Source organism: Ailuropoda melanoleuca, chromosome 17 (assembly GCF_002007445.2).
Source record: "Ailuropoda melanoleuca isolate Jingjing chromosome 17, ASM200744v2, whole genome shotgun sequence".
Lineage (NCBI taxonomy): Eukaryota > Metazoa > Chordata > Mammalia > Carnivora > Ursidae > Ailuropoda > Ailuropoda melanoleuca.
In genome coordinates, this window is record NC_048234.1 from 13,961,575 (window position 1) to 13,987,013 (window position 25,439).

The following is a 25,439-nucleotide window of genomic DNA, read 5'->3' on the forward strand; positions in this document are numbered from 1 at the left end:
GGGGGGGGGGGGGTCCCTGGGGCTGGGGTGGGAGTAGAGGGTGCCCACAGCAGTGGAGGGAGCAGCGTGAACACAGGCTGGGCAGGAGCCCAGGGTACCTGCAGGGTGTCCCCCACTCTCATGTCTCCCCAGAGGAGCCAAGGGGACAGGGGGTGGGGGCAGGTCGCTGGTCAGACCTTCCTCACTTGCCTGGTGTGCAGTCACACCAGTGCCAGTGTGTGGCAGCCACCTCCTCCTGAGCTGGGCGATGCAGCACGTGCAATTCTGAGCACGGTCTCATGCGCGCACAGCATTTCCGGCCAGCGCTAACATGCCGAGACCCCCCCAGTCCCTGCTGGCACACGGGAGGCCCCGGATACCTGGCCCCCACCGGGCCCCCACCACTCCAATGGGGCTGAGATCCAGAGACAAAAGCAGGGCAGAGAAGCAGAGACAATTAGGGATAGAGCTTTGCTGACCCCCTGAGGAGCACCCCTGGCCCAGGGTCAGCACGCTGCAGCCCCACCAGCGACATCTGCCCAGGCCTGGTCTGCAGGTGAAGTTGTACTGGAACACACCTGAACGGGGAAGTGAAGCAGCCGGCAGGATGCTAGGGCCACGGCCCTGGGGCCATGGGCACAAGAGCTAGGGCTCAGAGAGGGTCCCTGAGACCCAGGTCCACACACAGGTCAGCAACCGGCTGACCTGTGGGCAGGTCCCCCACAGGCAGTATGTGAACCTTCCAGGCAAAAGGCTCCCTCAGCCTGTCCCTAACCGGCCCCGCTCAGGGTGCAGGCCCCTCGAGGAGATAAGGTCCCTCCAGAGGCCCCTGCCTCCAACCCTCCCCCACTCCAGAGGGAGAAGCCAGGCAGCCCCTCTGGGTGGGTCATCCAGCGCAGTGACAAAGATGGGAGGGTGGGGACAGGGGGGGCAACAGGAAGAGACCCCAAGCAGCCCCACACTTAGTACCAAATCTGCACTAGTCAGGGTTCCCCAGAGAACACATGTCGATACAGACATAAGAGGTTTGTTACAGGAGTTGACTCAGGTGGTTACATAGAAGCCGAGAGAAGTCCCACAGTCGGCTGTCTGCAAGCTGGAGACCCAGGAAAGCCAGAGGACAGAAGACAGACGTTCCAGCTCAGGGAGAGAGACAGAATTCACCCTTCCCATTTTTGTTCCACTGGGCCAGAATGATTAGATGAGGCCCGCCCACACAGAATCAAATGCTAATCCCTTCCAGAGACACACCCAAAAGTCCTGTTTCCCAACCACCGGGTGTCCCTTAGTGCAGCCACACAGACACATAACTAACCATCACACCAGTGTCAGGTCTGTGCCAATGGCTCCCAACTCCACCCTGTGGGGTGCATGCAGCCCCAACAACACAAAGGAGTCAAACTCTGTTCACAAGACCAGGCCGATGGCTAGATGTGGCCCTCGAGCAGCCGTCCGCGCACTCCTGATCTGAGCCAGCACCTCCTCGCCATCCGGAAGCCACGTTCCGTGACTTGTCACACTGTCCCTGGGGCGGGTCAGGCCTGGGAGGGTGAGCGTGCTCCAGGGGCAGGGACAGGTCTGGCAAAAGCCCCCAGGCAGGACCAGACCTGCTAGGAGTAGCTCTAGACAAGAAGCCCCTTCCCCCTCAGCTGTGGCAGAGCCCAGCATCCGGCAGGCAGGAGCGCGGGAAGGAGCGCAGCGGTGCCCACGGCGCACCGGGCTGTGCGCGACATGCCCTGCCCGGTGCCGAGGCAGCTGGCGGGACCAGGCCCAGGAGAAATAGGACTCGTTGAGCTAGAAGAGCAACCCCACAAGGAGCTGCCCCCACCCGTGGTTGGCCAGTCCCCGTGGCCCCCAGAGGGCAGTTGGTCCACTTTGCAGTGGCCTCCCCGTCTGCCCCCCAAAGGGAACGATCATCAGCGGGTCACCCACCCGGGCCCACAGACGCTGACCCTCCGTTTCTGACACACGTACGTGGGCCCCAGAAACAGGTCCGTATGGGGAGACAGGACGAGCCTGCTCCTGACCCCAGGTGGGGCCTGGCTTCCTGGAGCAGGGCCTGCATCAGCAGGGCAGAAGCGGCAGCGGGAAGCAGGCCTCCAGGTGGGGCTGCCCCGGATGAGCTTTCTTCCCGGACCAGTTTGGCCGTCTGAGGCAGTGGGGAGGGAAGGCGTAGGTCCAGGAAGCTGTTTCCACAGTGAAGCTGGGATCTAGGATTCTCGGCTCCTCTGGTATTGGAATTCCTGGGCTGACCCAGACTCACCCACCCACAGGGCGCCCCCTCTTTCCCTGAAGGGCCACTAGGCTGCACCAGGATGGGGGCATCCCAGGAACCCCCAAGTCCTGCCAGCTGCCTGTCCTGCCCCCTCCCCGCACAGCTTTGGCGTGCTTACTGTGTGCCTGGGAAGACCACGGACACTGCCAGGCCCCCAGACCCAACTGTGTCCCACCTGGGGACCCAAAGCCTGGCATCCCGGGAACCTCACAATGGCCAGCCAGAACCAATCCCTCGGTTCACCAATGATCTCAAGCAGAGTGAGGAGCCCCTAAGGTGTCCCTCACCTCTCTTCCGGTTCAAAATGGTGTCGGTACCAGAATCTTGCCCTGGAGTGCAGCTTCTCAGAGCCAGTGTGTACCAAGAGCCCTCCAGCGGGTCACGCAAGCCCAGGACCACCTTGGGGGTAGAGGGGTCACGCCTTCACCACCTGTTTCTGCCCCGAGGGAGGGCAAGCAGCCATGGGAGCCACAAGGAAGAAGAAACAGCAACTCAAGTCCAAAGCCAGCCAGCTGCAGCCTGGGCTCAACAACTGATGGACTGACAGACTCCCGTCAAAACCAGTACACGCAGGCCACGGTGCTGCCGCACGGGGGGATCTGGTGACTCCAAGGTGACACCACGACTCGGCCAGCTCCTTCTGCAGAAGCCCACCAGCCCCACAGGAGCCTCATTAAGCGCAAGACAGGGTTGAGGCCTGTGAACTGGGTACAGATACAAGCCCAGTGATGTTACGGGATAAAGACTTCATAGCACTAAGGGAGTAAAGTCTCCATCGCAGACCGATCAGTGCTGTCCACACTGCACTCACTGGCACTAAACACTGAACACTGCAAGAACGTATCAGCTGGACCAGATCCAGAGTCTGGGGGCATTTAGCACTATGCAAGTAAACCAGAATCGGCGTCAACATGGAGAAGACACAACAGGATGAAAGGCACAGGCTTCTTTCCAATCAGAGCGTTTCCCTAAGGAAACGGTATGACAACGGGACGGGCTGACCTCACAGCGACCTCAATAGAAGTCGTACATGCACGCTGAGTGCCATGATAGAGCAAAATAAAAATAGATGCCTCTCAAGTTTTCTATAAATCTACAACCGTCCTTAAAAAATAAAAGCTATTTAAAAATATTATTAGCAGGCACCCAAACACATGAAAATTGGATCTCTGCTAATATCTGTACCGAAGAGGCCACACAGACAAACACCAGGAAACCGAGCTAACAAAAACAGAAACATCTCCTACCAGCACTTGGGGATCACTGCCAAAGCAGTGCTGTGGGGAGGGGGGGATGCGCTAAAAATACACTTCAGGGATAAAAAGAAACACAGAGACGCAACAAAGTAAACAAACAAAAGTCTCAGGAAGAGGAAGTGTCCCAAGAAAAGCCCAAAAGCAAAATAAAAAAGCAAAAACAACTAAGCTGGTGTTATTTTCTCATCCAGGGTGGTGGTCTGTGCGTGGCACCTGTCTCTAAGTCAGGCACCCACAAGCCGGTGCCCCCACATCCCCAGATGATGTGCTCAAGGGGGCAGGACTGGAGCTGGACCCCAGGGCCTCTCTGTTCACTACCATGTCCACTCCCAGCACGAGATGGGACAGAGGGCAGTGACACTGGGCTCAGTGGACACACAAGAACTCATACAGGAGCTCCCCCAACCCTCCCTGCAGGGAGGGAGGGCGGGGGGGGCCAGGATACCCACACCTAATGTGGGCACAGAGACTTGGGGGGCCCCAGGACACAGGGCTACCCTTCACCGGGATCGCCAAGCCTGCGGCACCAACACAATTCAGTTTTTAAAATGCTCATTTGGTGCCTGACAGGGATCTGCGTGAGCAAGCCTATATAGGAAGCTGGCCAAAGAGTGTGTCAGAAGGTGAACTACAGACAGACATTCCTGCCACAGAGTAACATGTGAAAAACCGCCCACACAAAGACACACTCACAATGACTGGCCTCGCTTCTCAGCCAGAGCTCTACAAAAATGGACGTGGTAGCTTTATTCTTGACATCGTAACAAGAACACCTGGGCATCATAAATCCAGCGAGACGGCTGAGCCGACGTTAACCAAGGACAAGTGCATTAATACCGGACAAGCCCTGGGGTCCCGCCGCTGGGAAGGACAAAGCAAGGGACCTGTCCCCACAGGTGACAGAGGCTAGAAGACACAAAGAAAGGATGAGAAGTGATGATTTCACCTAGGAAATGCATTGAGAACACCTCCAGCAAGCTCACTGACACATCTCCATCCTCTCAAAGTAAGTGGTTACAATTTATCATCTCAACATCAAAAAAACATTAACCCTTGGCTACTACTTTACCTAGAACCCCAAGACTCAGTCACAGGAAAGGACAGCAATTCTGGTGGGAGGGCTGAGCCAGAGCAGGAAGGGGAGCGCCAAGGGGTCACGGGCCTGGAGGAAGAAGCTGCCCCAGACCCTCTGGGGTCACGGCAAAGCAACGGTGAAATTTATCCCCACCACTAGCAAGCAGAAAGACTCTCCCCTCACCTAAGAAGTTGTAACGCTGTAATCCACATACCATAACATTCACCCTTTCCATGGGTACAATTCAGTGGATTTTAGTATATTCACGGGGTGGTGCAACCATCACCACGACTTCCACATTCTCATCACCCCAAAAAGGTCTCACCCCCACTAGCAGTCACTCCCCAGCTCCCCCACCCGAGACCCTAAAAACCACCAGTGTATGTCTGTGTCTGCAGGTTTGCCTGCAAGGACACTTCGCAGAAGGGGGAACCCCTCACACGCGATGTCTCCGGTGTGACCAGCCTCTGGCGGAACATCGCGTTCCAGGGTTCAGCAACGTGTGCACGTCCCAGCGCTTTACGTCAGGGCTGCTCAGAACAATGCTGCTGTGAACACTCACGGAGTGTTTGTACGGATGCTGTTTTCATGTCTTGGGCATACACGTAGGAGCAAACCGCTAGGGCACACGGTAACTCTGTGTTTACGGCTTTGAGGAACTGCCAAACCATTCGCCAAGGCAGAGGCACCAATTTACTTCCTACCGGCCAACTGTGAGTTTTGATTTCTGCACACTGTCATCAACACTTGCTGTCTTTGATTAGCCATCCCCGTGGGTGTGAGGTCCCCTCCCATTAAAAGACCCTTAAAAGTCACAATACTGGCCCCATTTCCATTAGTGCCTTCACTGTATCATTTCACTTATTGCCAGCCTCAAAGTTCTCAGAAGGATCTGTGTTCACGTTTTTTTTTGGAGGAATAAAGTAAGGCTCCCAGAGGTGGAGGCCTCAGCTGTCCCTGGCAGAGGACCACTGGGCCTCTGGGCCACCCCACCCCTCAGCCACGCCTCCCGCTGCCACAGCGTCAGAACCACTCACAGCCCAATGACAGGAGATCCATATCCAGACTATACAAAGAACTCCAATGCATCAGTAAGAAAAAGGCAGACACCTTCCAGAAACACTGGTGACAGTCCCCAACAGCCTCTTCACAGAAGAGTGTCTCCAAATGGTCAGTCAACAAAGGACTGGAGGCAGGGGGGCATGAGAAGGGCTGCGTCCCGGACAGACGGACAGATGTCCCTGAGGAAGGCCCCAAGGCACAGGTGGTGCTCACGCAACACCCAGAATGGAGCAGCTCGGCCCCCAAGCCCCCTAGCCCCCCACCAAGCCTCTGCAGCTTTCCAGCTCTGACAGGGTCCAGGGAGGAGATGCCACAGATGGGAAAGGCCCTGAGGGGGGGTTCAGGCAATAACCTGAGCACTTCACAGGCTGTGCCAACAGGAGCCCATTAGCTTCTCCCTCATGGGAAAGATCTCCTTGCACAGGCGAGAGAAACTAGGCTCTGAGAGCAAGTGACGTCCTATCATCTCCCAGGTGCGACCACCAGAGAAAGCAGGAAAGAGGCAGAGATCGGAAGTCAGAACCAACACCTGACCCTGTTTAGCCACCTTGCCTCCAAATCACCTGGGGAGCCAGAAACATCTGTTCACAGGTGCAGCCGCACCTGCTAGGCAGCCCTTCCCCAGTCCTGGAATGTGGAGCCTGGAATCTGGAATGTTGGGGTTTACTGGGGCAGTGCCTGTTAATCCCCAGATCTGGCTGAGGCTGGTCACGCTGGTCCTCAGCCCCACTTCATACGACTTACGGAGATTATCTCCCTCCTGGCACATGGCCCTGCACCCCCCAGGCACTAGGTAACCCAAGCAGCAGAGCCTGAGGAGGGCCTGGCCTTTTTGCCAAGGGACCGGGGTGGCTATCCGTGCGTGTCTGTCTTGGACAAGGGCAAATGGGTCCCACTTGTGGGAATCACCAGGAAAGGCTAGAGTGCAGGTGCACACACAGCCTTGCACACTGGTGACCCCGACATCCCCAAGGGTGAGGTGTTGGTGACTCAGGCACCGACTTGGCACCCAGCTCAGATAGGAAGCCAACCATTAACACAAAGGTCTGCAAAAGAACCTCATCGCTGCAGAGGCCAGCAGGGCTCTTGGAGCCAGGTGGGGTGGAAGGCGCCTGCTGGTGACCCTCCTGGTGGGGCAGCCATAGGAGCACAAGCAACTCTTTGTCTCCTTACAGGTGAGTTAGGCACCCATGTCAAAAACCAGGGCTGCTTATAAGACAGAATCATCTGGGCAGCAGCCACAGTCACTCTGGAATCTTCCATCCCTCAAGACCCATCCCACCCTGATTAATGCAGCCCACCACTTGAAGAAGGGCTCAGCCCCACCTCACAGTGAATCCCAACAAGGGGGAAACACGGGACGGCCAGCAGGAGCAGCTTCCTGGGTGCCTCCAGGCAGAGAAACCATGGAAGGAGAGGGACAAGCTCCCCCACAAGGACAGAACCTGGAGGCCTGGGACATCCCTGCTGGCCTGGGACATCCCTGCTGGGTCTCCATCGGGCCACCTCTCAGAGCCAGGGTGTCACCAGGGATTGAAGTGGCCTGGCAGGCTGAGGGCAGGGCTCAGGGCAGTCAGCCCCAGGGAGAGCAGGGGCCCATCCTGGGACCTTCCACTTCCTGCGAATGCCCTCAGTAAACACCACCCGAAGACCAGCACTCCTATCATTTCAGTTCAGAGAGTCGAGCTGGGGGAGGAAGGGCCCGAACCCCCGAATACCACAGCGTAGGCCAGGGCAGTGGCGGGAGCGCAGGCCTGGCCTATGAAAATGCACACACCAGTGGGCCCAGGGCACCCCGCACCAGCACCAAGCATGCATCTCTTCAGTGGGGTCAGGCAAGCCCACGTCTGGCAAGTGACAGATGCTCGGTAATTGTCTATGGACCGCCTGGAGAGCAGGGAGGACACGGGGACACTGGGGGGGGAGGGGGGAACAGACAGACAACAGCTCCAGGGAATACACAGGTGTAAGGCGATCTGCTGGGAAGGCTGGAGGTGCTCTGGGTTCAGGGGGACAGGGGTAGCTAGAGAGCAGGCCTCCTCTTTGGATTGGGAACCTATCCTGGGAAGGGGCGCAGCCCCCTCGTGGATTTGGGAGTCTCCTCCCGGGAACAGGGACCTCCTCCTGGGGACGGGGAGCAGACAGAGGCTGTGGGCACACGACACAAACTCTGCCCGCGGACAACCCTCACCCATCAGACCAGCATGCCAAGGGCCCACCCCTGTCCCAGGCCCAGGTGGTCCATCCATGTGTGACACCTGTCCTCCATCAACCCACCCTTCCCACTATGTGGCTTCTGGCCTCAGTTTCCCCGTGGAGCACCTGCACATGGGCTGTGGGGATCAGATGAACCAGACGCCCACATGGGAACAGAATGCGGCTGCCTATGGATGGCTGTCACCCCCCACACACCGGTCCGTCCCATCCACCCACATTTGTCCCATTGCCACCACGCACCCCAGCTGCCTTGGGCAGCGTCCAAACATTAAGCTGCTTTTAGAAAACTAGGAATCCACTCCTGGGTGGTAGGGATTTAGCCAGAATCGGGTGCATTTAGGGAAGATTACACCCTAATTGCCTCAGCGTCAGCAGGCAGGCTTCTGGCCAGCTGAGCCCCAGGGCTGGCGGCGGTCCCCAGGGACCTAGAGGCCAGTCCTGGGGCCAGGGACAAGCCCCTGTGTTCCCGCAGCAGCTGGCCGCCCACCACAAACCTCACTGAGCACCCTGCAGGCACGGCAGGAGGGGCAGCTGCCCAGCTCCCATCTGCCCCGCGCCCCCAGGATAGCCTGGGCTGGAAACACCAGGAGAGTAGCCTGCGTTGGCTGCTCCATCTCTAACCTCAGCACTTCTTCTCCATTAGTAGTCTCATGGTGAAGGGACACCCAGCCAGCCACATGGTCAGCAAGTGGCCAGAGACTCGACTTAGGACCCAGAGCCTGCAACCTTGGGGACAGACGTGTCTGCAGCCGTGCCAGGACGAGACAGTGGGTCTCAGGGGCAGAAATCCCCCACAACTGGCACTGTGTCATGCTCACCCTGGCAGAGTTGGTCCCAAGTGCCCCCAAAGACCCAGTACAGGATCACCTGCCATGAGGGGCTCCCACTCCCCAAGGAGAGAGGACAAGAGAGGGGAGAACCTCCCGGGGGACAGCCAGGACCCTGTGCTGATGCCCCCTGTCTGGTCTCCCAACCTCACCCCTCCACCCGGCACACCTTGAGATTGTCTGGAGGGGTGACGCTGTCAGGCCCCTCCTGTGCTGTCTGTGACATATGCACAGGTGTGCACATGATCCACGTCACCGCTCCAGGATAGGGACTGCCCAGAGCCAGCTGACGGCCCACGACAACAGCACCAGCACTGCAGCCACCCTGGCACCTGCAGGCACTGCCTGCCGCCCTGCGCCCCGGCCCTCGGGCCTAGCTGCACTCCCTCCCCAAGCTTCACGGCCGCATCTAGGTCCTAAAAACAGAGAGGCATTCCAGACCTCAGCCCGTGCAAGCACAGGAGAGCATCCCCCAGTGAAAGGGAGGCACTGAGAGAGCAAGAGAAAGAGGTGTGCTTGGAAGCAAAAGCATGTGGGAGCCCCATGTGGACCGACCATAAATCAGTGGGTTCCTGCAGACCTGTCCCAAAGCCAGCGACGAGGAGCAGCCAAGGGAGAGGCCAGACCTAGGGGCCCAACAGGCTGGAAAGACGTTCCCAGAGGGTGGCGGGAACCTGAAATGACAGCAGAGGCACCTGAACCCAAACACTTCTGAAGAGATGGAGAGGCCCCTGGGGCAGGTAGCCAGTGGAACACCCATGGGGAACTGGGTCTCAGGTGCGACCACTGGCTGACCACACACCCCTCCCCTAACTGCTACCTGGGTCAAATGCACAGGCTAGTAAGTTAAGCAGACTAAGCAGATCACTGGCCTGGTTTATCAGGAAGAGAATCAACTCTTGCTGAGCTGAGCCCAAAGGGAAGGAAAATTACATGAAGACACTGTCCTGTGAACCGCCTTCAGGGACGAGGGCACAAGGACACAGACGTACCACACTGGTCTTTTAGCAAGAGTCTCACCAACCCCACTGGTGATTTTTCTTTTTAACCATGTGTGTTCTATTACTTTTTGCCAAGATTTTAAAAAAGGACAATCATGGGTTGTCAGTGACCACAACAAACCTCATCAGCCCAGGGCTGAAGACCTGGGGAGCAGGCCCCAGTCAGGTGCACAGAGTCATACAACCAAAACCACAAGGTTAGGGGACACATGAAAAGATGAAAACACACAATCTAGACAGTGGGATATGATCAAAAAGGTAACTCAGAACACAGCGCCCACAGTTGGCCCAGCGAACGGACCTTGTGGGCGGGAATACAACGGAGCAAAAACATAGTCTAGTCCCTTCAACGAATGGAGTTACAACAACCAGACACCCCCATGCGAAAAAGTGAGCCTGGGCACACCTTATGCCCTTCACAAAAACTAACTTAAAACCAACCCTTGACCTGAACAGAAAACGCAAACCTACCGAACTTCCAGACAGAAGCACAGCAGAAGAACCGGTGCGATCCGGGGTTTGGCGACGCAGAGCTCAGCACCAAAAGCAAGATGGCACGAACACGAACACCGCTCTGTTAGAGACCTGCTACGAGACTGAGAAGATCAGCCACAGGCTGGGAGAATTACCTGCAAACCAGGACTTGTGTCCAAAACAGATAAAGAACTCCTAAAACAGTAAGAAACCACTCAATTTTCAAATCAGCCGAAGAGGAGAGCCGACCCCCCACCAAGGACACAGACAGCAACCGAGCGCACGACAAGCTGCTCCGCGTCAAGTGTCATCGGGGTAACGCTTCCTGGAGTGGCCAAAATCCAGAGCACCGACCACGCCAAACGCTGGCGAGGACGCAAGCAGCAGGCATGCACGGTCTGGACGCGGGCACACAGACTGCGCAGCTGCTGTGGGAGAGTTCAGGGGTTTCTCGCAAAACTAAACGTACTCAATCCAGCATTCGCAAGCCCAGGTATTGACCCAAATGCCTTGAAAACTTATCCCACGCAAACACTTGCACACAGATGTTTATAGCAGCTTCAGGAAGCCGGAAGCAACCAGGACACCCGGTGTGAATGCATAAACCAACTGGGGCATACCCACAGAAAAGTGCATGCCAATTTTAAAAAATCACTGAGAGGGGCGCCTGGGTGGCACAGCGGTTAAGCGTCTGCCTTCGGCTCAGGGCGTGATCCCGGCGTTATGGGATCGAGCCCCACATCAGGCTCCTCCGCTATGAGCCTGCTTCTTCCTCTCCCACTCCCCCTGCCTGTGTTCCCTCTCTCGCTGGCTGTCTCTATCTCTGTCGAATAAATAAAAATAAAAAAAAACTTTAAAAAAAAATAAAATAAAAAAATAAAAATAAAAATAAAAAATCACTGAGAAAGCTGGGGGATCCTAGGAAGGAACACAATACATGCGAGCAGTCTAACTGTACTTCAAACGGATGAGGGCACCTCACTGAAAGGGACAGGGAACGCGGTGCTTGCTCAAGCACCTTATCTGGAACTAAGTGGAGTAGAGAAGACCAAAGGCACAGAAGCACTCCGCTCTAGGTGACACAGGCACAGGTCAGCCGCTCTGGCCCTCCTGTGCACCTGTGCTCCAACAGAGCTGTTAGATATCTGGGTGGCGGGTGGCGGAGCCAGGTGTCTCACCGCTGGAGGGAGGCTACAGATAAGCAAGGAGAAGCAGCCAGAACAACGCACGCGGTGATGGGCCAGAGCTGGGACATCATATGAACCCATGTTCAGCTTAACACATACACAGGTGGCTCTGTCTAGAACCGTCTGTGGATGGGTGTACATGGGTTCTCCTGGCTCTGTTGGCCCGGAGGGCATAGAGACAGTGACTCAACAGCAGCAGCAAACGTGCAGCACCCAGATCGTGATGGCAGTGGTGGCTGCTTCTTTATTTCCCCCCCAAGATTTTATGTATTTATTTACTGAGAGTGTGTGTGTGCCCTCCAGGAGGCAAGGGCAGGGGCAGAGAGAGAGGGAGAAGCAGACTCCTCACATAGCAGGGAGCCTGACACAAGACTCGAACCCAGAACCCCAGGATCATGACCTGAGCCAAAGGCAGACGCTTCACCGACTGAGCCACCCAGGCGCCCCCAGATCTTGGTTTCTAACACCCCCTCCAATAGAAGAAATCAGGCTCCTTGAAGAAACAGCTGATTCCAGGACTGAGGCACGGGGCATACAAGATGAGCCTGGAGTACCTTGCAGCACCAGAAAGTTGCTAAGAGAGAGAGAAGGAGGGAGGGAGGAAGAGGGGAGGAGGACAGGGGAGGGAAGGGAGGAGGAAGGTAGGACAGATCATGACAGTAAGTGTGTCGAGGGGGCACAGGAGCAAACGGAACAGCCGCCAGGGGCCAAAGCTGGAAACAGAGAACAAGAGGGTCAGCAGTACTGGATCCTGACGCGAACGAGACTAAGTGTCTGTGAGTCAACAGCAGTATAAACCCGTGGACGGCTAAGTAAATAAACCGGGAAGACACAGGTCTCCCATGCAGAAACATCCCGAACCACGTACGTACAGACTCCCGTCCAGGAGGGGTCTGGAAGGGGGAAGGGGCGCCCTGACAGTGGAGGCCCAGGCACACACCCAGCTGGGGACGTGGTGAGAATGTTCACTTCACAGCTGCAACCCTCCTCCCCAAAACCCATCCCGAGAAACACAGGAGACAAATCCCAACTGAGGGACATTGGGCAAAACACCTGCCCAGTGCTCCTCAAAACTGTCAGGGTCACAACAAACATGGAAAGTCTGAGTAATGGTCGCAACCAACAATGCTGAGGACACATGTGGTCTGTCCTGTGGGATCCCACATGGGGCCTGGGGCTGCTGTTTTCTGGGGACTAGACTGCGCATGAGCAAAGGCTGGGCCCCCACCAGCTCCCACTGTTCCTCAAACATCACCCATTTCTGGAACAGATATGGGACTGCCTCACCAGGCTGGCCACAAGGACAAAGCTGGGGGACATCAGTGCTGGCAACAACTTGCTCTTAGGCTGCTATGGGAGTCTGCCCTCCCTAACCAGGGTGGGCATCTGCAATCCCAGCATTTGCACCAGGTGACAGGGTGACAGCAGACAGCCTGCCTGGCTCTGCCCCATCTAGGAGCCAATATGCCCTCTGAGCACCCTGGGTCACAGCTCTAGGGCATCCAGGGACTCCCTCAGGCTGGTGGACAAGCCTGGACCCCTGCAGTGCATACAGGATGGGGTACGAGGGAGAAGGAGAGAGCAGAGTGCCCAGGGCACCCCAGGCAGCAAATGACCTATCCTGCCGAACAGGTCCCAGGGCTACCCTCATGCCATCACTGGCAGGGCTTCCGGGAGGCGCTGGCCTAACACAAGGACACAAAGGCCCAGGGAGGGGGCCGTTGGGGGTCACATCAACCCTTCCTGGCATACAGCGTGGGCCATGAGCCCTTGCTCTGACCCAGGTCCCCACCTGTGGAATGGGGACAAGGCCAGCCCCTCTCTCCTGGGTCACAGAGAGCTGGCACCACTCTGCATCAGCCAGGACACACCTGATGGGTAATCACGAGACCCGGAGGGTGGAGGAGGTGCAAGAAGGCTGGTCTCACAAACGTGCTAGACGGGCCACCCGGGAGCCAGGCCACCACTCAGCTGAAGGGAGCAGCCCCACCAACTTTTTAAGACAAAGGAACACAAAGATAGAGTGGGGCCTGCGGGATGACAGCAGCCCCAGGCTCCTGGCAGGAGGCAGGTCAGGCATCCTCAGGACAAGCGCCCACAGCTACAGCCCCATCTGTAAAGGGACAGGCCCTCAGCCAGGACACCCAGCAGACCCTGCTTGGCTCCTGATGCCAGCACCGCCAACAAAGCAACATTTCCGAGCCAAACAGGGAAACGCGAACGCTGACTGGATCTGACTGGATCGTGACACCGTCAAAGAATTATTAACTTCGCCAGATGTGAAAATTCACCTGTGAATGGTATGAAGCATTTAACTTACATTTTATAAAAAAGAGTCCTTATTTTCTCAGCACAACACACAGTCGTGCTTACAGAGAAAGAAGCAAGGCCCAGGAAGAGCAGAGCTGGAGCCGCAGATGTGGGCAGGACACACACGCCAACCACACGATTCCCTCTGCTTGGGTTCTGCTTGAAATTTCCCCTAAAGAAGGTGGAAACCCTTAGCAGGGGCGCTAAGCAGACAAACTGCCTTTAAAAAAACAAACCCGTATAACACAAACCACACAATGATTTCACATAACACAGCGAATGGACCAGAAGTGCACAGCGTCCTCCAAACCCATGGAAACCCAGGCTCCATTCGTGTGAATTAAACCTGCTTTTCTGCAACCCGGAGCATAACACTAAACCGTGTCTCTTTGAAAGCTGTTACAGATGCCGTTCTCTGCTTTCTAGAGTATCTCGTGCAGCTGCCCTACATCCACCGGAAGAAAACCGCTGGCAAGTAGAAACAGCCCGCCGTTCCCCACACTTGCCATCAATCACCTTCCGAATTCCCACACACATACCGCTCACAGCTAGCTTCTGATACTCCTAAGACAGACGTATGATTTTTAAAACATACTAAGCTCTAAAAAGAAGCCGGGCCCCAGACCTTCTTGATACTATCACCTGCCTGAGCCTGGACGGCCCTGCGTCCCTGTGACCCCAGCTCTGGGTCCTCCTCCCAGGGTAGAGTCTGCTATGGGGGAAGGCTCCCAGGCCCGGGAGGGCCTTGCCCGTCAGGGCCTGCTGGGTCCTGGCCAGCCCCTTCACCTCACTGTCTCAGAAGCAGCCAATCTTTCTTTACCCCGATGTTTGTAGCGACACGTCAGCCAGCGCACCACGGTGGAGAGGTGTGACTGCGGGGAACTGCCCCTCACTGACAAACGGTAACTGATCTCCTCCCTCCCAGGAAGGGGCCAGGGTCCCTGAGGTGACAGGGAAGTCCAGCAGGAGTCCGTGTGGCCCTGACCACAGCTCTCTCTGACCACTGCCTGCCCTGGCCCTGAAGGGCACGCCGCTAGTCCAGGGCCACACGGCTCCCGAGGGCCAGGCAGGATCCACTCTCTCCCTCGGAGCCAGCGTGGAGACCGTGGCCCCGGACAGCATGTGCAGCACCTCCTTCCCTGCGGGGGCTTGTACTTCTCGGGCTCCCGCCCTCCCCTCGGCTCGGGAAGCAGCTCCATCACAGCCAGTCACCACGGACAGGACAGGAGGGGACATGGAGGCAAGGCAGGAGACTCTGGCCTTTCTAGTGGAGGAAGAGCCCTGACACTTGCTTTGTGATCCCTGCCTGACACACGTTCCACAGGCAGCCAAGTGGGAAGCGCCCAGCAGTGCAGCCATGGTGAGGCAGCTGGTCACCATCCTTGCACACCCGCAGCTGCCTCCCCGACTGTCAGACCCTGAGGGCACCGCCACCTGTGCGTTCAGGGCCCACCAGACCCCACCTTCCGCCCCAAGTCAGGCCCTTTCCTGTCCACACAGACCACTGCACAGCTGGACCCGGAGGCTGCAGGTCCCCCAGGGGACTCCAGCCCCAAGACTCCACTCCATCTTCCAGGAGAATCCCCAGAGGCTTTAGCCAAGTCAGGGCTCTTCCCAACCCCAAGCAAACACTTGAGGCGGCCTCCAACCACTCCTCCCTCCTCAGCAGGAACAGGGACACGCCACACAGGCTCACAGCCTTGAGCAAAACTCAGCTTCTCTGTGCCTCGGCTTCCCCAGCTGTAGGACGGACATAACAAGGTAGTGACACCAAGGGTAGGCGTGGGGGCTGTAGGAGTCAGTGGGGCATGGGCAGGCCTTTATAGCACCCTCCTCTGTGGGACTAAACTGACTCAAAGCTGTAACTTCTAGGCAAAGACCTTGAGGGGACCCGGCGCCTGAGGACCCAGTACTCATTGGTCACCCCCACCCATCCATACCTCAGTTTCCCCATCCACTGGAAGAGGAGGGAGGGAGGGAGGGAGGGAGGGAGAGAAGGAAAGTAGGAGTGAGTATAGGAAACAGAGCAGTGCCTCCAGCAGCTCTGCCTGGCCTTTCAGGCTCAGCAGGACCAGGCAGACGGACTTCAGCGCTGAGAGCTGGGCTCAGGCAAGTCCAGAGCGGAGGCGGAGGCGGTAGTGAGAAGCGCCCAGGCCTCCAAGGGCTGGCGGGCTGGCTGGTGGGCCGGCCTTCCAGGAGCTGGAAGAGGCAGGGCTGGTGAGAGCAACGAGGGCAGCCGGGACACAGGACGGCAGTGCAGGGTGAGCCGATCCCAGCGCCCTAGTCGAGCAGGCTCTGCCGCCCAATCCAGGAGACTGTGGGGACGGCAGGCAGGGGAGCCGGGCCTGAGTGGGGTGGACGGAAGGAGCTGACGACACTAGCTGGCAAACACTAAATAAGCACTTACTGTGTGCCGGGCACTGTGCCCAGCCCGTGACACAGCACAGCTCACCCAATTCCACCCGCTGCTTCCCGGGGCCTAAGTACACTGCACAAACAAGATCCCGAGCTGGCACCCAAGGCAGCGAGGGCTCTGACACTACACTCGGTCCCCTGCCCCCGGCCTGAGGCACAAGGACCATCCAGTCAGGGCACCTGCCTGAGTCCAGCAGGCAGGAGCTGCCACCCCAGCACACCTGCCCCCTTGAAGCTGCAGCAGAGGGTACAGAGTGAGATGAGGACATGGGCACTCAGGGCAGGAAACACCACACGGCTGAGCAAAGGCCATCCAATTCTCTTCCCCCCAGAGCCGGGAGGGGACACAGTGGACTTGGGATGGACTGGGCCCTTATGAACCAGGTTCAATCACTAGCAAAAATGCTTAGGCAAAAACGGCCCGTGGGTAGCACCGCACACAAGCACGCACACACCATGGTGTCAAGACAACACTCACCTAGTGACAAAGGCTGCAAGGCCACCACAGAGGCCCGCTCGTCCTGGGCCTGGGCACAAAGCCACTCACCTGTGGCCAGCCAGCTTCCCTCCCTCACAAACAGGACCATCTACAAAGGATGGGCACAGGAGCGCAAACATCTCTGCCTGAAATACACTTTGTCACCAACTGCACCAACTCGACTTCAAGAAATTAAGTGTTAAAAGGACAAAAGAGGGGCGCCTGGGGGGCACAGCGGTTGAGCGTCTGCCTTCGGCTCAGGGTGTGATCCCGGCATTCTGGGATCGAGCCNTTTTTAAGATTATGTATTTATTTATTTATTTATTTGACAGAGATAGAGACAGCCAGTGAGAGAGGGAACACAAGCAGGGGGAGTGGGAGAGGAAGAAGCAGGCTCATAGCAGAGGAGCCTGATGTGAGGCTCGATCCCATAATGCCGGGATCACGCCCTGAGCCGAAGGCAGACGCTTAACCGCTGTGCCACCCAGGCGCCTTAAATCTTGATTTTTAAAATAAGAGTTAACGTATCCAAATAAGACCTGGACTACAAGGAATGAGGTTGAGAACAGCGTGTGCTGGCCTGGATGACAGTGACAATGAGCTTCCCGCAGCATGTCTGCGACCCGGACGGTCCTTCCTCTGGCTTCTGCCAGGACCTCCAGCTCCACTGTTCTCACCGCACCTACAGTGGGGGGATCTAGCTAGAGTTCAGGACAGTGGAGCCGGGTGTCCAAGGCCAAGGGGCCAGTTCCTGCGGGAGCTAGGAGGTAACATCAAACTAAGCAAGCAAGCACTTGAAGCACACGTGTGGGGACTGACACACCACCCTCCAGACACACCCCACAAAACAGAGCCAAGATTCTTGCGCTGGTCCAAACATGTGTGTCCGTGACAGTAAAGCGCTGACAACTGGCCCCTCTGTGGGGACTGGTTCTTCTACAGTGTGTCCTGAAAGTGGACAGGAATATGCGCTTGTCAACACAGAAAGGGACTGTGCCTGCTGCTGGGGCAGGGGGTGCTCAGCAAGCTAGGGGAGAGGGGAGGACGAGAGACCAGTAGGGGACCAAAGGCGCTCCTGCTCCGTTATTCGCACAGCCCGCTGCCTCCCTCCATTGCAGGTATATCCCCTCAGCCCACGCACCCACCAAGACTGGGCCTTTGCAGGAGGGGCCACCTGCCAGCCAAACCTGGATCCGAGGAGGTGCCAATACCTGCTAGCAGATAACAGGGCCACAGGTCTGATGTGCTGCCACCTGGCCCCCCCAACTGCGGTCGGTTACTGATACTAACCAAACACATGCTCCGCCCAGCACAGACCTAAGCACCTGTGTGGACTAATACATTCTCTCCTCCTCACTACTGGAAGGGGACCCTACTGGTGTCCCCAGCGAGGCTCTGAAAAGTACAGGCACCTGCCTGAGGCCACTGGGAGCAGAAATGCTGGGAGGTGGGCAGTCAGGGGGGCGGCAAGCATGGTGGATCCCAAGACTGAGGGCCAAGAGCCCACCTGGATAAGGGAAGTGTCTGATGGAGAAGGGGCACACTGTCAGACAAACCAACAGGCCACACACCTGACCATGCCTGGCCTTTTCAGATATATAATTCTCAGAACAACCTTTTCCGGGTGGGCAATGTTGCAGAAGGAGAAGCTAAGGCTCCAGCCCACAATCACACCAGCAAGGAGCTGGGCCTGGATCCAAACCTGGATGTTCCGCCCAGAAAGCAACTTCTTCCTGCCCACCCCCCACAACAGGGCTGAAGAGGCGGGGAAACCTGGGAGAAAAGCTGCTGTTTCAGTCACCCAGAACTGCTTCATGGAAGCCCTGCCCAGCTCTCCAGAGAGGCTGGCAGGCAGCCTGGGGGTCTCACCTCATCCCGGGGCAAAAACCACAGAGGAGACACAAGGCTCCTTCGGTGACAAACACCCACAGACCTGTCACCCGACCCTGGGACGGCAGCCAAGGCAGCCAAGACAGGAAGTAGGCGGGAGAAGTATTGCATCCCAGAGAAGTAATCAGGGGGCAGTCGCAGAGCTGAGCCTCGGAGAGACAAGGGGGATGCCAGCTACCGTAGATGACCACATTCAAGGCGAGCCCCTGTCGCGACCGTTTCCCGGCCTCATGGAGCTCACGGAAGAGAGGGGAACTGATCTGCCTAGAAGCGATGGGGCCCCAGGCCGGGCCTCTCCCTGCCGGCCACCTGCATCCATCCCACGTCCCCATCCCCCAACCCAGGAAGACAAACACCGCAGAGGACACCACCCCACCGGGCCCGAGGCCTGCAGCCAGAAGCAGACAGGCCGGCGACACGGCCCCACCCGCAGCCCCCGCCCGCGGAGGCCCGAACTCTCGCTTGCGCGCCGTCCACCACACCTGAGGGCCGCTGCAGCACCTCCGGGCGGGCTGGACACCCAGACCCTGGGCGCCGCGAGGCTGGCCCGGCCCGGCTGGAGGGCTGGCCGGGGCTCTGCCCAACCTGGGGTCAAGGCTCCGCTCGGGGGTCCGCCCGGCCTGGCTGAAGGGCTCGGGGTCGGCCGGGGCGCGGCGCCGCCCCCGTTCCTCACCTCCTTGAGCTGCTCCATCTCGCCGCGGATGGCCTCGTAGTCCACCTCGAGCTCCTCGAACTGCAGCTTGAGCTGGTGCTTCTCCTCGAGCACCGCCAGCCCGTACTCGGCCGCCTGGATCTTCTCACGCGTGGTCTCGGCCAGCTCGTGCGACAGCCGCTTCACCTCGGCGCGCAACCACTCGGGCTGCGCCTCCATCACCAGCCGCGCGTATTCCTCCTCCTCCGACGGCGCCGACATGGTGGCCCGCGGCCGGCTCGCGCTGCTCCCAGCGAGGCTTCAGGCCGGGGTCCCGTCCGCCGCCGTCGCGCCGCCCGACCAGCCCGACGGCGCCCGGGCCGCCACCGCACAGCCGCAGTGCGCTCTGCGCCGCGCGAAGCACTGTGGGGGCCGTAGTCCCGCCCGCGCCGACTACAAAGCCCGTCATCCCCCGCGCGCTGGGCTCAGCCGTGATTGGCCTGCATCATGCGCGGGGGCGGCCCCCTTCCAACACCGTTGCCTCCGTCGCCGCCTCCGCGGGTATTGTGAGGGCCTTCGTCCCGCCCCCGCGCCCACTACAAGACCCGTCGCGCCCCGCGCCATCGCAGGCCCGTGATTGGCCCTAGCCTAGGCTGCCGACCTCTCAGAGCCGTCGCTTCCGCCGGCGCCTGCCGAGGTATTGTGGGGGCTGTAGTCCCGGCCCCGCTTCCGCAGTGCGCGGGCTGCCGGTTGCCCGGAAAGATTGGCACCCACTCCCCTGCTGGCGGGGCGACACAGAATGTCTCCGTCTACTTCCATTCTTTACGCAGTGTTTTGTAATTTTCAGCCTACAAGACTTCACATCCTTGGTTTAATCTTTAAGTGGTTTTTTTTTATGCTGTTGTAAATGGCATTGTTTTCTTAATTTCCTTATCTACTTGTTCATTGTTAGTGTGTAGAAATGCTCCAGAGTTTCTGTGTGTTGGTTTGTTATCCTATAATGTTGAACTTGTTTATTAGCTTTAACAGCTTCTTTGGGTTTTGGTGTGGAACCTAGGGCTTTCTCCATGGAAGATCAGGTCATCTGCAGGTTTACTTTTCCCTGTCCAATTTGGAAACCTTTTATTCCTTTTTCTTGTATGATTGCTGTGGCTGGACTCCCACTGCTATGTTGAACAACAGTGGTGAGAGTGGGCATCCTTGTCGTCCTCCTGATGTTAGGAAGAAAGCTTTCAGTCTTTCACCATTGAGTATCATGATCACTGGGTTTTTCTCTTTCTTTTTTTTTTTAAGATTTTATTTATTTGTTTGACAGAAAGAGAGAGAAACAGCCAGCAGAGAGGGAACACAAGCAGGGGGAGTGGGAGAGGAAGAAGCAGGCTTCCCGCTGAGCAGGGAGCCGGATGCGGGGCACGATCCCAGGATCCTGGGATCACACTCTGAGCCTAAGGAAGACGCTTAACGACTGAGCCACCCAGGCGCCCCTGGGTTTTTCATATATGGCATTTATCATATCGAGGAAGCTCCCTTCTATTCCTAGTCTGTTGAGTGTTTTTATCATAAAGGGGTGTTGGACTTTATCACATGGTTTTCTGCATCAGTTGAGAGGATCATGTGGGTTTTTTCCCCTTTATTCTTTAATGTGGTGTCTTACATTAGTTGATTTTCTTTTTTTTTTTTAAGATTTTATTTATTTATTTGAGAGAGAGAGCATGAGCAGGGGAAGGGGCAGAGGGCGAGGGACAAGCAGGCTCCCTACTGAGCAGTGAGCCCAATGCCCCAGAAAAGTGCCCTTTGGATTAAGACCTTGCTCATCAAATAAAAGCCATACCATATTTTCTGTTTATATTTCTCGGTTATGTTTCTTGTAGCTCTAGTACAATATCACAAAGAGGAGGCCGGTATGGATACAAGCCATCCATCTAATTCAGATCTCACTGGGTTTACATATAGTCACTGAGTGTGTGTTCTTGTGCAATTTTATCACATGTGTATATTCGTGTCACACATCAGAGCAAGATACAGAACATGTCCATGACCACAATGATCCCTCATGTTGCCCTTTTACACCCTCACATAACCCTCCCTAACTCCAACCCCTGGCAACTAATGTGTTCTCCATGTCCTTAATTTTGTCATTTCTAGAGTGTCATATAAATGGAATCATACATTGCATAAGCTTTTGGGATTGGCTTTTTTCAGTCCGTGTAATTCTCCAGATTTTCACCCAGGTTGTTGTGTGTTCCATAGCTCATTCCTTTTATTGCTGAGTAGTATCTCATCGTACAGATGTACCACAGTGTTTTGTTTTGTTTTTTTTAACCATTAACCTGATGAAAGATATTTTGGGTTGTTTCTGGTTTGAGATTTATACAAATAAAGGTGCTGTGAACATCTGTGTACACATTTTTATGTGAACACAGTTTCTCATTTCTTTAAGATAAATGTCCAGGAATGAAATTATTGAGTCCTGTGGAAACGGCACGTTCAGTTTTATAGGAAAAAGACAAATAGCTTTCTTGAAGGCAGTGTATGAGTGACTATTTTCTGCATATCTGCCAGCATTTGTTGCTGCCACTGTTTTTTTTTTCTATTTTAGCCATTCCGATAGGTGTGTAGCTTATGTTCTCCTATTTTTATATATTTTTTAGATTTAAAAAAATTTTAAGTAATCTCTAAACCTAACATGGTCCTTAAACTCACAACCCCGAGATAAAGAGTCATGCGGTCTACCAAATGAGCCAGCCAGGAGCCCTTGTAGTTGTATATTCTTTTAAACCGAAATTCTAAACATGTGCATATTACCTAAAAACTGTAACAGCACTTTAAAAAGTAAATTTATGGGGCACCTGGGTGGCTCAGTCGTTAAGCATCTGCCTTTGGCTCAGGGTGTGATCCTGGCATTCTGGGATCGAGCCCCACATCAGGGCTCCTCCGCTGTGAGCCTGCTTCTTCCTCTCCCATTCCCCCTGCTTGTGTTCCCTCTCTCACTGGCTGTCTCTCTCTGTCAAATAAATAAATAAAATCTTAAAAAAAAATAAAACATTTGTTGAATCTGTAAGGATATCACCTCTCTCATTCTTGATATTGGTAATTATCTTTTCCTCCTTTTTCTCCCCAATCAGTGTGGCCAGAGGTTTTTCAATTTTATTCTCAGAGAACCAGTTTTTGGTTTCACTTATATTTTCTGTCATTTATGTCTTATCGGTTTCTGCTTTTTATTATTTCCTCTCTTCTGCTTATTTCATGCTGAATTTGCTCTTTTATTTCTATTTTTTTAAGGAGAAATTTGAGTAGGTCATTGACTTGAGTCCCTTCTTTTTTCTCTTACAAGAGTTTGGTACTATAATTCCTCTCTGAGGATTGCTGAAAACTGTATTCCTTTCCTTTTTTATTTCTTCCTTGACCCACAGGTTGTTTTTAGAAGTGCATTATTTAGTTTGCTAGTATTTTGGCGACTTTCCAGATATCTTCCTAATATTTATCTCTAATGTAATCCATTGTGATCAGAGAACGCACTTTGCATGATTTAAGTTATTTTATATTTATTGAGACTTGTTTTATAGCCCAGAATACGGTCGGTCTCTCTTGGTAAAAGGTCCACGTGCACTTGAGAAGAAGAGCACAGTTCTGGGGTTGCTGGGGGAAGTGCTCACAAATGCCCCCCGGTGAGCGGGTTGGTCATGTGGTTCACGTCTTCTGTGCCCTCTCTGGTGTGTCTGTCTTCCCGCTCTCTCGGTAGTTCGGACAGGAAGCTGAAACTCCCGATTACGATCCTGATTTGTCTCTTTCTCCTTGTAGACTTCAATCCTGTGTGGCTTTGTTCTGCCACACCAACTTTAAACCATGCATGCTGTGCTAGAGGTCGGATGGGGATGAATTCTTTCAATTTTACTAGGTCCCAAGAAGGGTTTCGTCTTAGTCTTCAAAATACTTTTGCTGGTTTAGAACTGCGGGTTGACAGCCCCAAACTTCTCTGGCTGGGCTTTGAGGATGTGCTGCACGGCTTGCATCGTCATTCTTATCTGCGTCCTTGTGTACATAACACGGTTTTCCTTCTGACAACTTTTCAGATTTCTCTTTGTCACTGATTTGAGCAATCTGATCATGACAGGCTCTTCTCTCTTTCTCTCTTTTTTTTTTTCCTGCTTGGGGCTGACTGAGCTTCTCTGGGTCCAGATATAATTCTTATATCTGTGTCATTACTATTTTTAATTTTTACATTTTTTATTAACCCACTCTTTGTCTCACAGTGGGTCATATTTCCCTGTCTCTCTGCATGACAGACACTGTAAGGCTCACCTTTTTGGGCTAGGGTCGTTTTTGGGTTCCCGTGAAAATTAGCCTTCTTCCGGGACGCCGCTGAGTCACTTAAGCAGTCTGCTCCCTCCAGGCTTGCTCGGAAGCGATGTGCTGGTTCTACTGCACCACTGACGAATGCCCTTCCCAGCATCCCGCCCCTTGAGGGAGAAACATGTCTTCTCCTCTGCCTGGTGGAGCCGACCTCGGTGACCTCGGTGACTCTCTCCGATCACACACCACCCAGAGCTCAGCGCTCCAGGTGACCCTCCATATCTCAGAACTCTCTCCCTCCCCTCCCTGCCTTCTACCTTGTGAGCCCCGGGGGCATGGCTGCCCCCTCCCCACTCAAGTGGAACACGGGGGGGGGGGGGCCCCCAACGGGGGGGGGGGGACCCTGGATGTCTCCCCAGTGAGCTGCAGTCACTGTCCTTCACTTCAGACACTGAGACAGCGTCAGAAAGAAATTATCTCCCAGACTCCATCTGTTCTTGTGTTACTCCATCTTGCAAGCAGAAATCATTCTTTAAACATTTAATTTAATTTAATTTAATTTAATTTAATTTAATTTAATTTTTTTTTAAAAAGATTTTATTTTTATTTATTCGACAGAGAGAGAGACAGCCAGCGAGAGAGGGAACACAAGCAGGGGGAGTGGGAGAGGAAGAAGCAGGCTCATAGCAGAAGAGCCTGATGTGGGGCTCGATCCCATAACGCCGGGATCACGCCCTGAGCTGAAGGCAGAGGCTTAACCGCTGTGCCACCCAGGTGCCCCTAAACATTTAATTTTAATTTAACTTTAATTTCTACATGACTTTTTAAAACTGTTTCCTATTTCTACTTTTTTTAAAAAATATTTTATTTATTTATTGGACAGAGAGAGAGACACACAGCTAGAGAGGGAACACCAGCGGGGGGAGTGGGAGAGGGAGAAGCAGCCTCCCTCAGAGCATGGAGCTGGACGCGGGGCTCAATCCCAAGACCCTGGGATCATGACCTGAGCTGAAGGCAGACGCTTAACGACTGAGCCCCCCAGGCGCCCCTCCTATTTCTACTTTTAAAAGTATTCATATATAGGGGCACCTGGGTGGCTCAGTCGTTAAGCGTCTGCCTTGGGTGTAGGGCTCCCTGCTCAGCGGGGAGTCTGCTTCTCCCTCTGCCCCCCTCCACGTGCACGCTCTCTCTCTCTCCCTCATTCACTCTCTCTCTCCAATAAATAAATAAAATCTTTTTTAAAATAAAAAAATAGAAGTATTTATATAGAGAGATCTAGCTTCTAAGCGCAGTTTTACAATTAGGCAGGGCTTTTAAAATCCGACAGCTTTAGTATTTTTGGTTAAATGCCTCAAATCAGCGAGGGGAGTGTCCAATTAGGTTTTGGCAGACCTCAGCATAGGAAATAAATTGTGAATATTTGTAGGTTGAACAATTATCTTTCTACAGATTAGCATACCCCATTTTCAGTGTCTATCCTCCATAAGAGAATTCTAGGTGAATTCTGCAGTAGTGTGCACCGTCTTTCTGAGACGCACGCTGCTCGCTGCCTTCCTGCCTGACGTGCGTAACTGAACGCGTTCACAGGGTGCGCTAACGGCTGGCCTCACGCGGTGCAGGAGAGTCATACTGGCTTCGAGGCCCATCACAAAGCAAGACTCCGTTCTGTATCACTTTAAAGCTGCAATCTACACATTTAGTTTTAAGCTAAAATAAAATGTGGTGTTTCTGTGAGGGTTTTAATAAGTGCAGCTGGAGTAGGATTCATTTTTGAAGACCACAGACGTCATAAGGAAACAAAGATAAACCAAAGGCGCAGTCTCTGCTGGACCCTTTTAGGGGGGCAGGTGGTGTGCAAGCTTGCTCTCTCCGTCCCCCAGTTACCTACTCTGTACATTTGCCCAGTTATCTTCTCTGGCTAAGTTTCGGGAAGCAGAAATATGAAACTTTTAATTGGGAAGGAACTCTCCAGAATATTGACAGCAATGATATGAACCCCAGGGGCCCAAAAGAATTAGGTTCAGATATTGGATATTTTGCTTAATAAGAGCTGTTCACAGAACTGACTG

The 25,439-nt window shown here is 54.9% G+C and overlaps 1 protein-coding gene across 2 annotated transcripts in view; it reads right to left on the bottom strand.

The window, feature by feature from the left end:
• The window catches only part of BICD2 (BICD cargo adaptor 2), a 44,999-nt gene extending 25,518 nt beyond the window's left edge, over positions 1–19,481 (bottom strand). For both annotated transcript variants that reach the window (XM_011235355.3, XM_002927692.4), the window contains exon 1: positions 19,120–19,481. In XM_011235355.3, coding sequence (XP_011233657.2) covers positions 19,120–19,359 — 240 coding nt within the window. In that variant the 5' untranslated portion in view covers positions 19,360–19,481. The remainder of the gene's footprint in view (positions 1–19,119) is intronic.
• Positions 19,482–25,439: the final 5,958 nt, after the last annotated feature.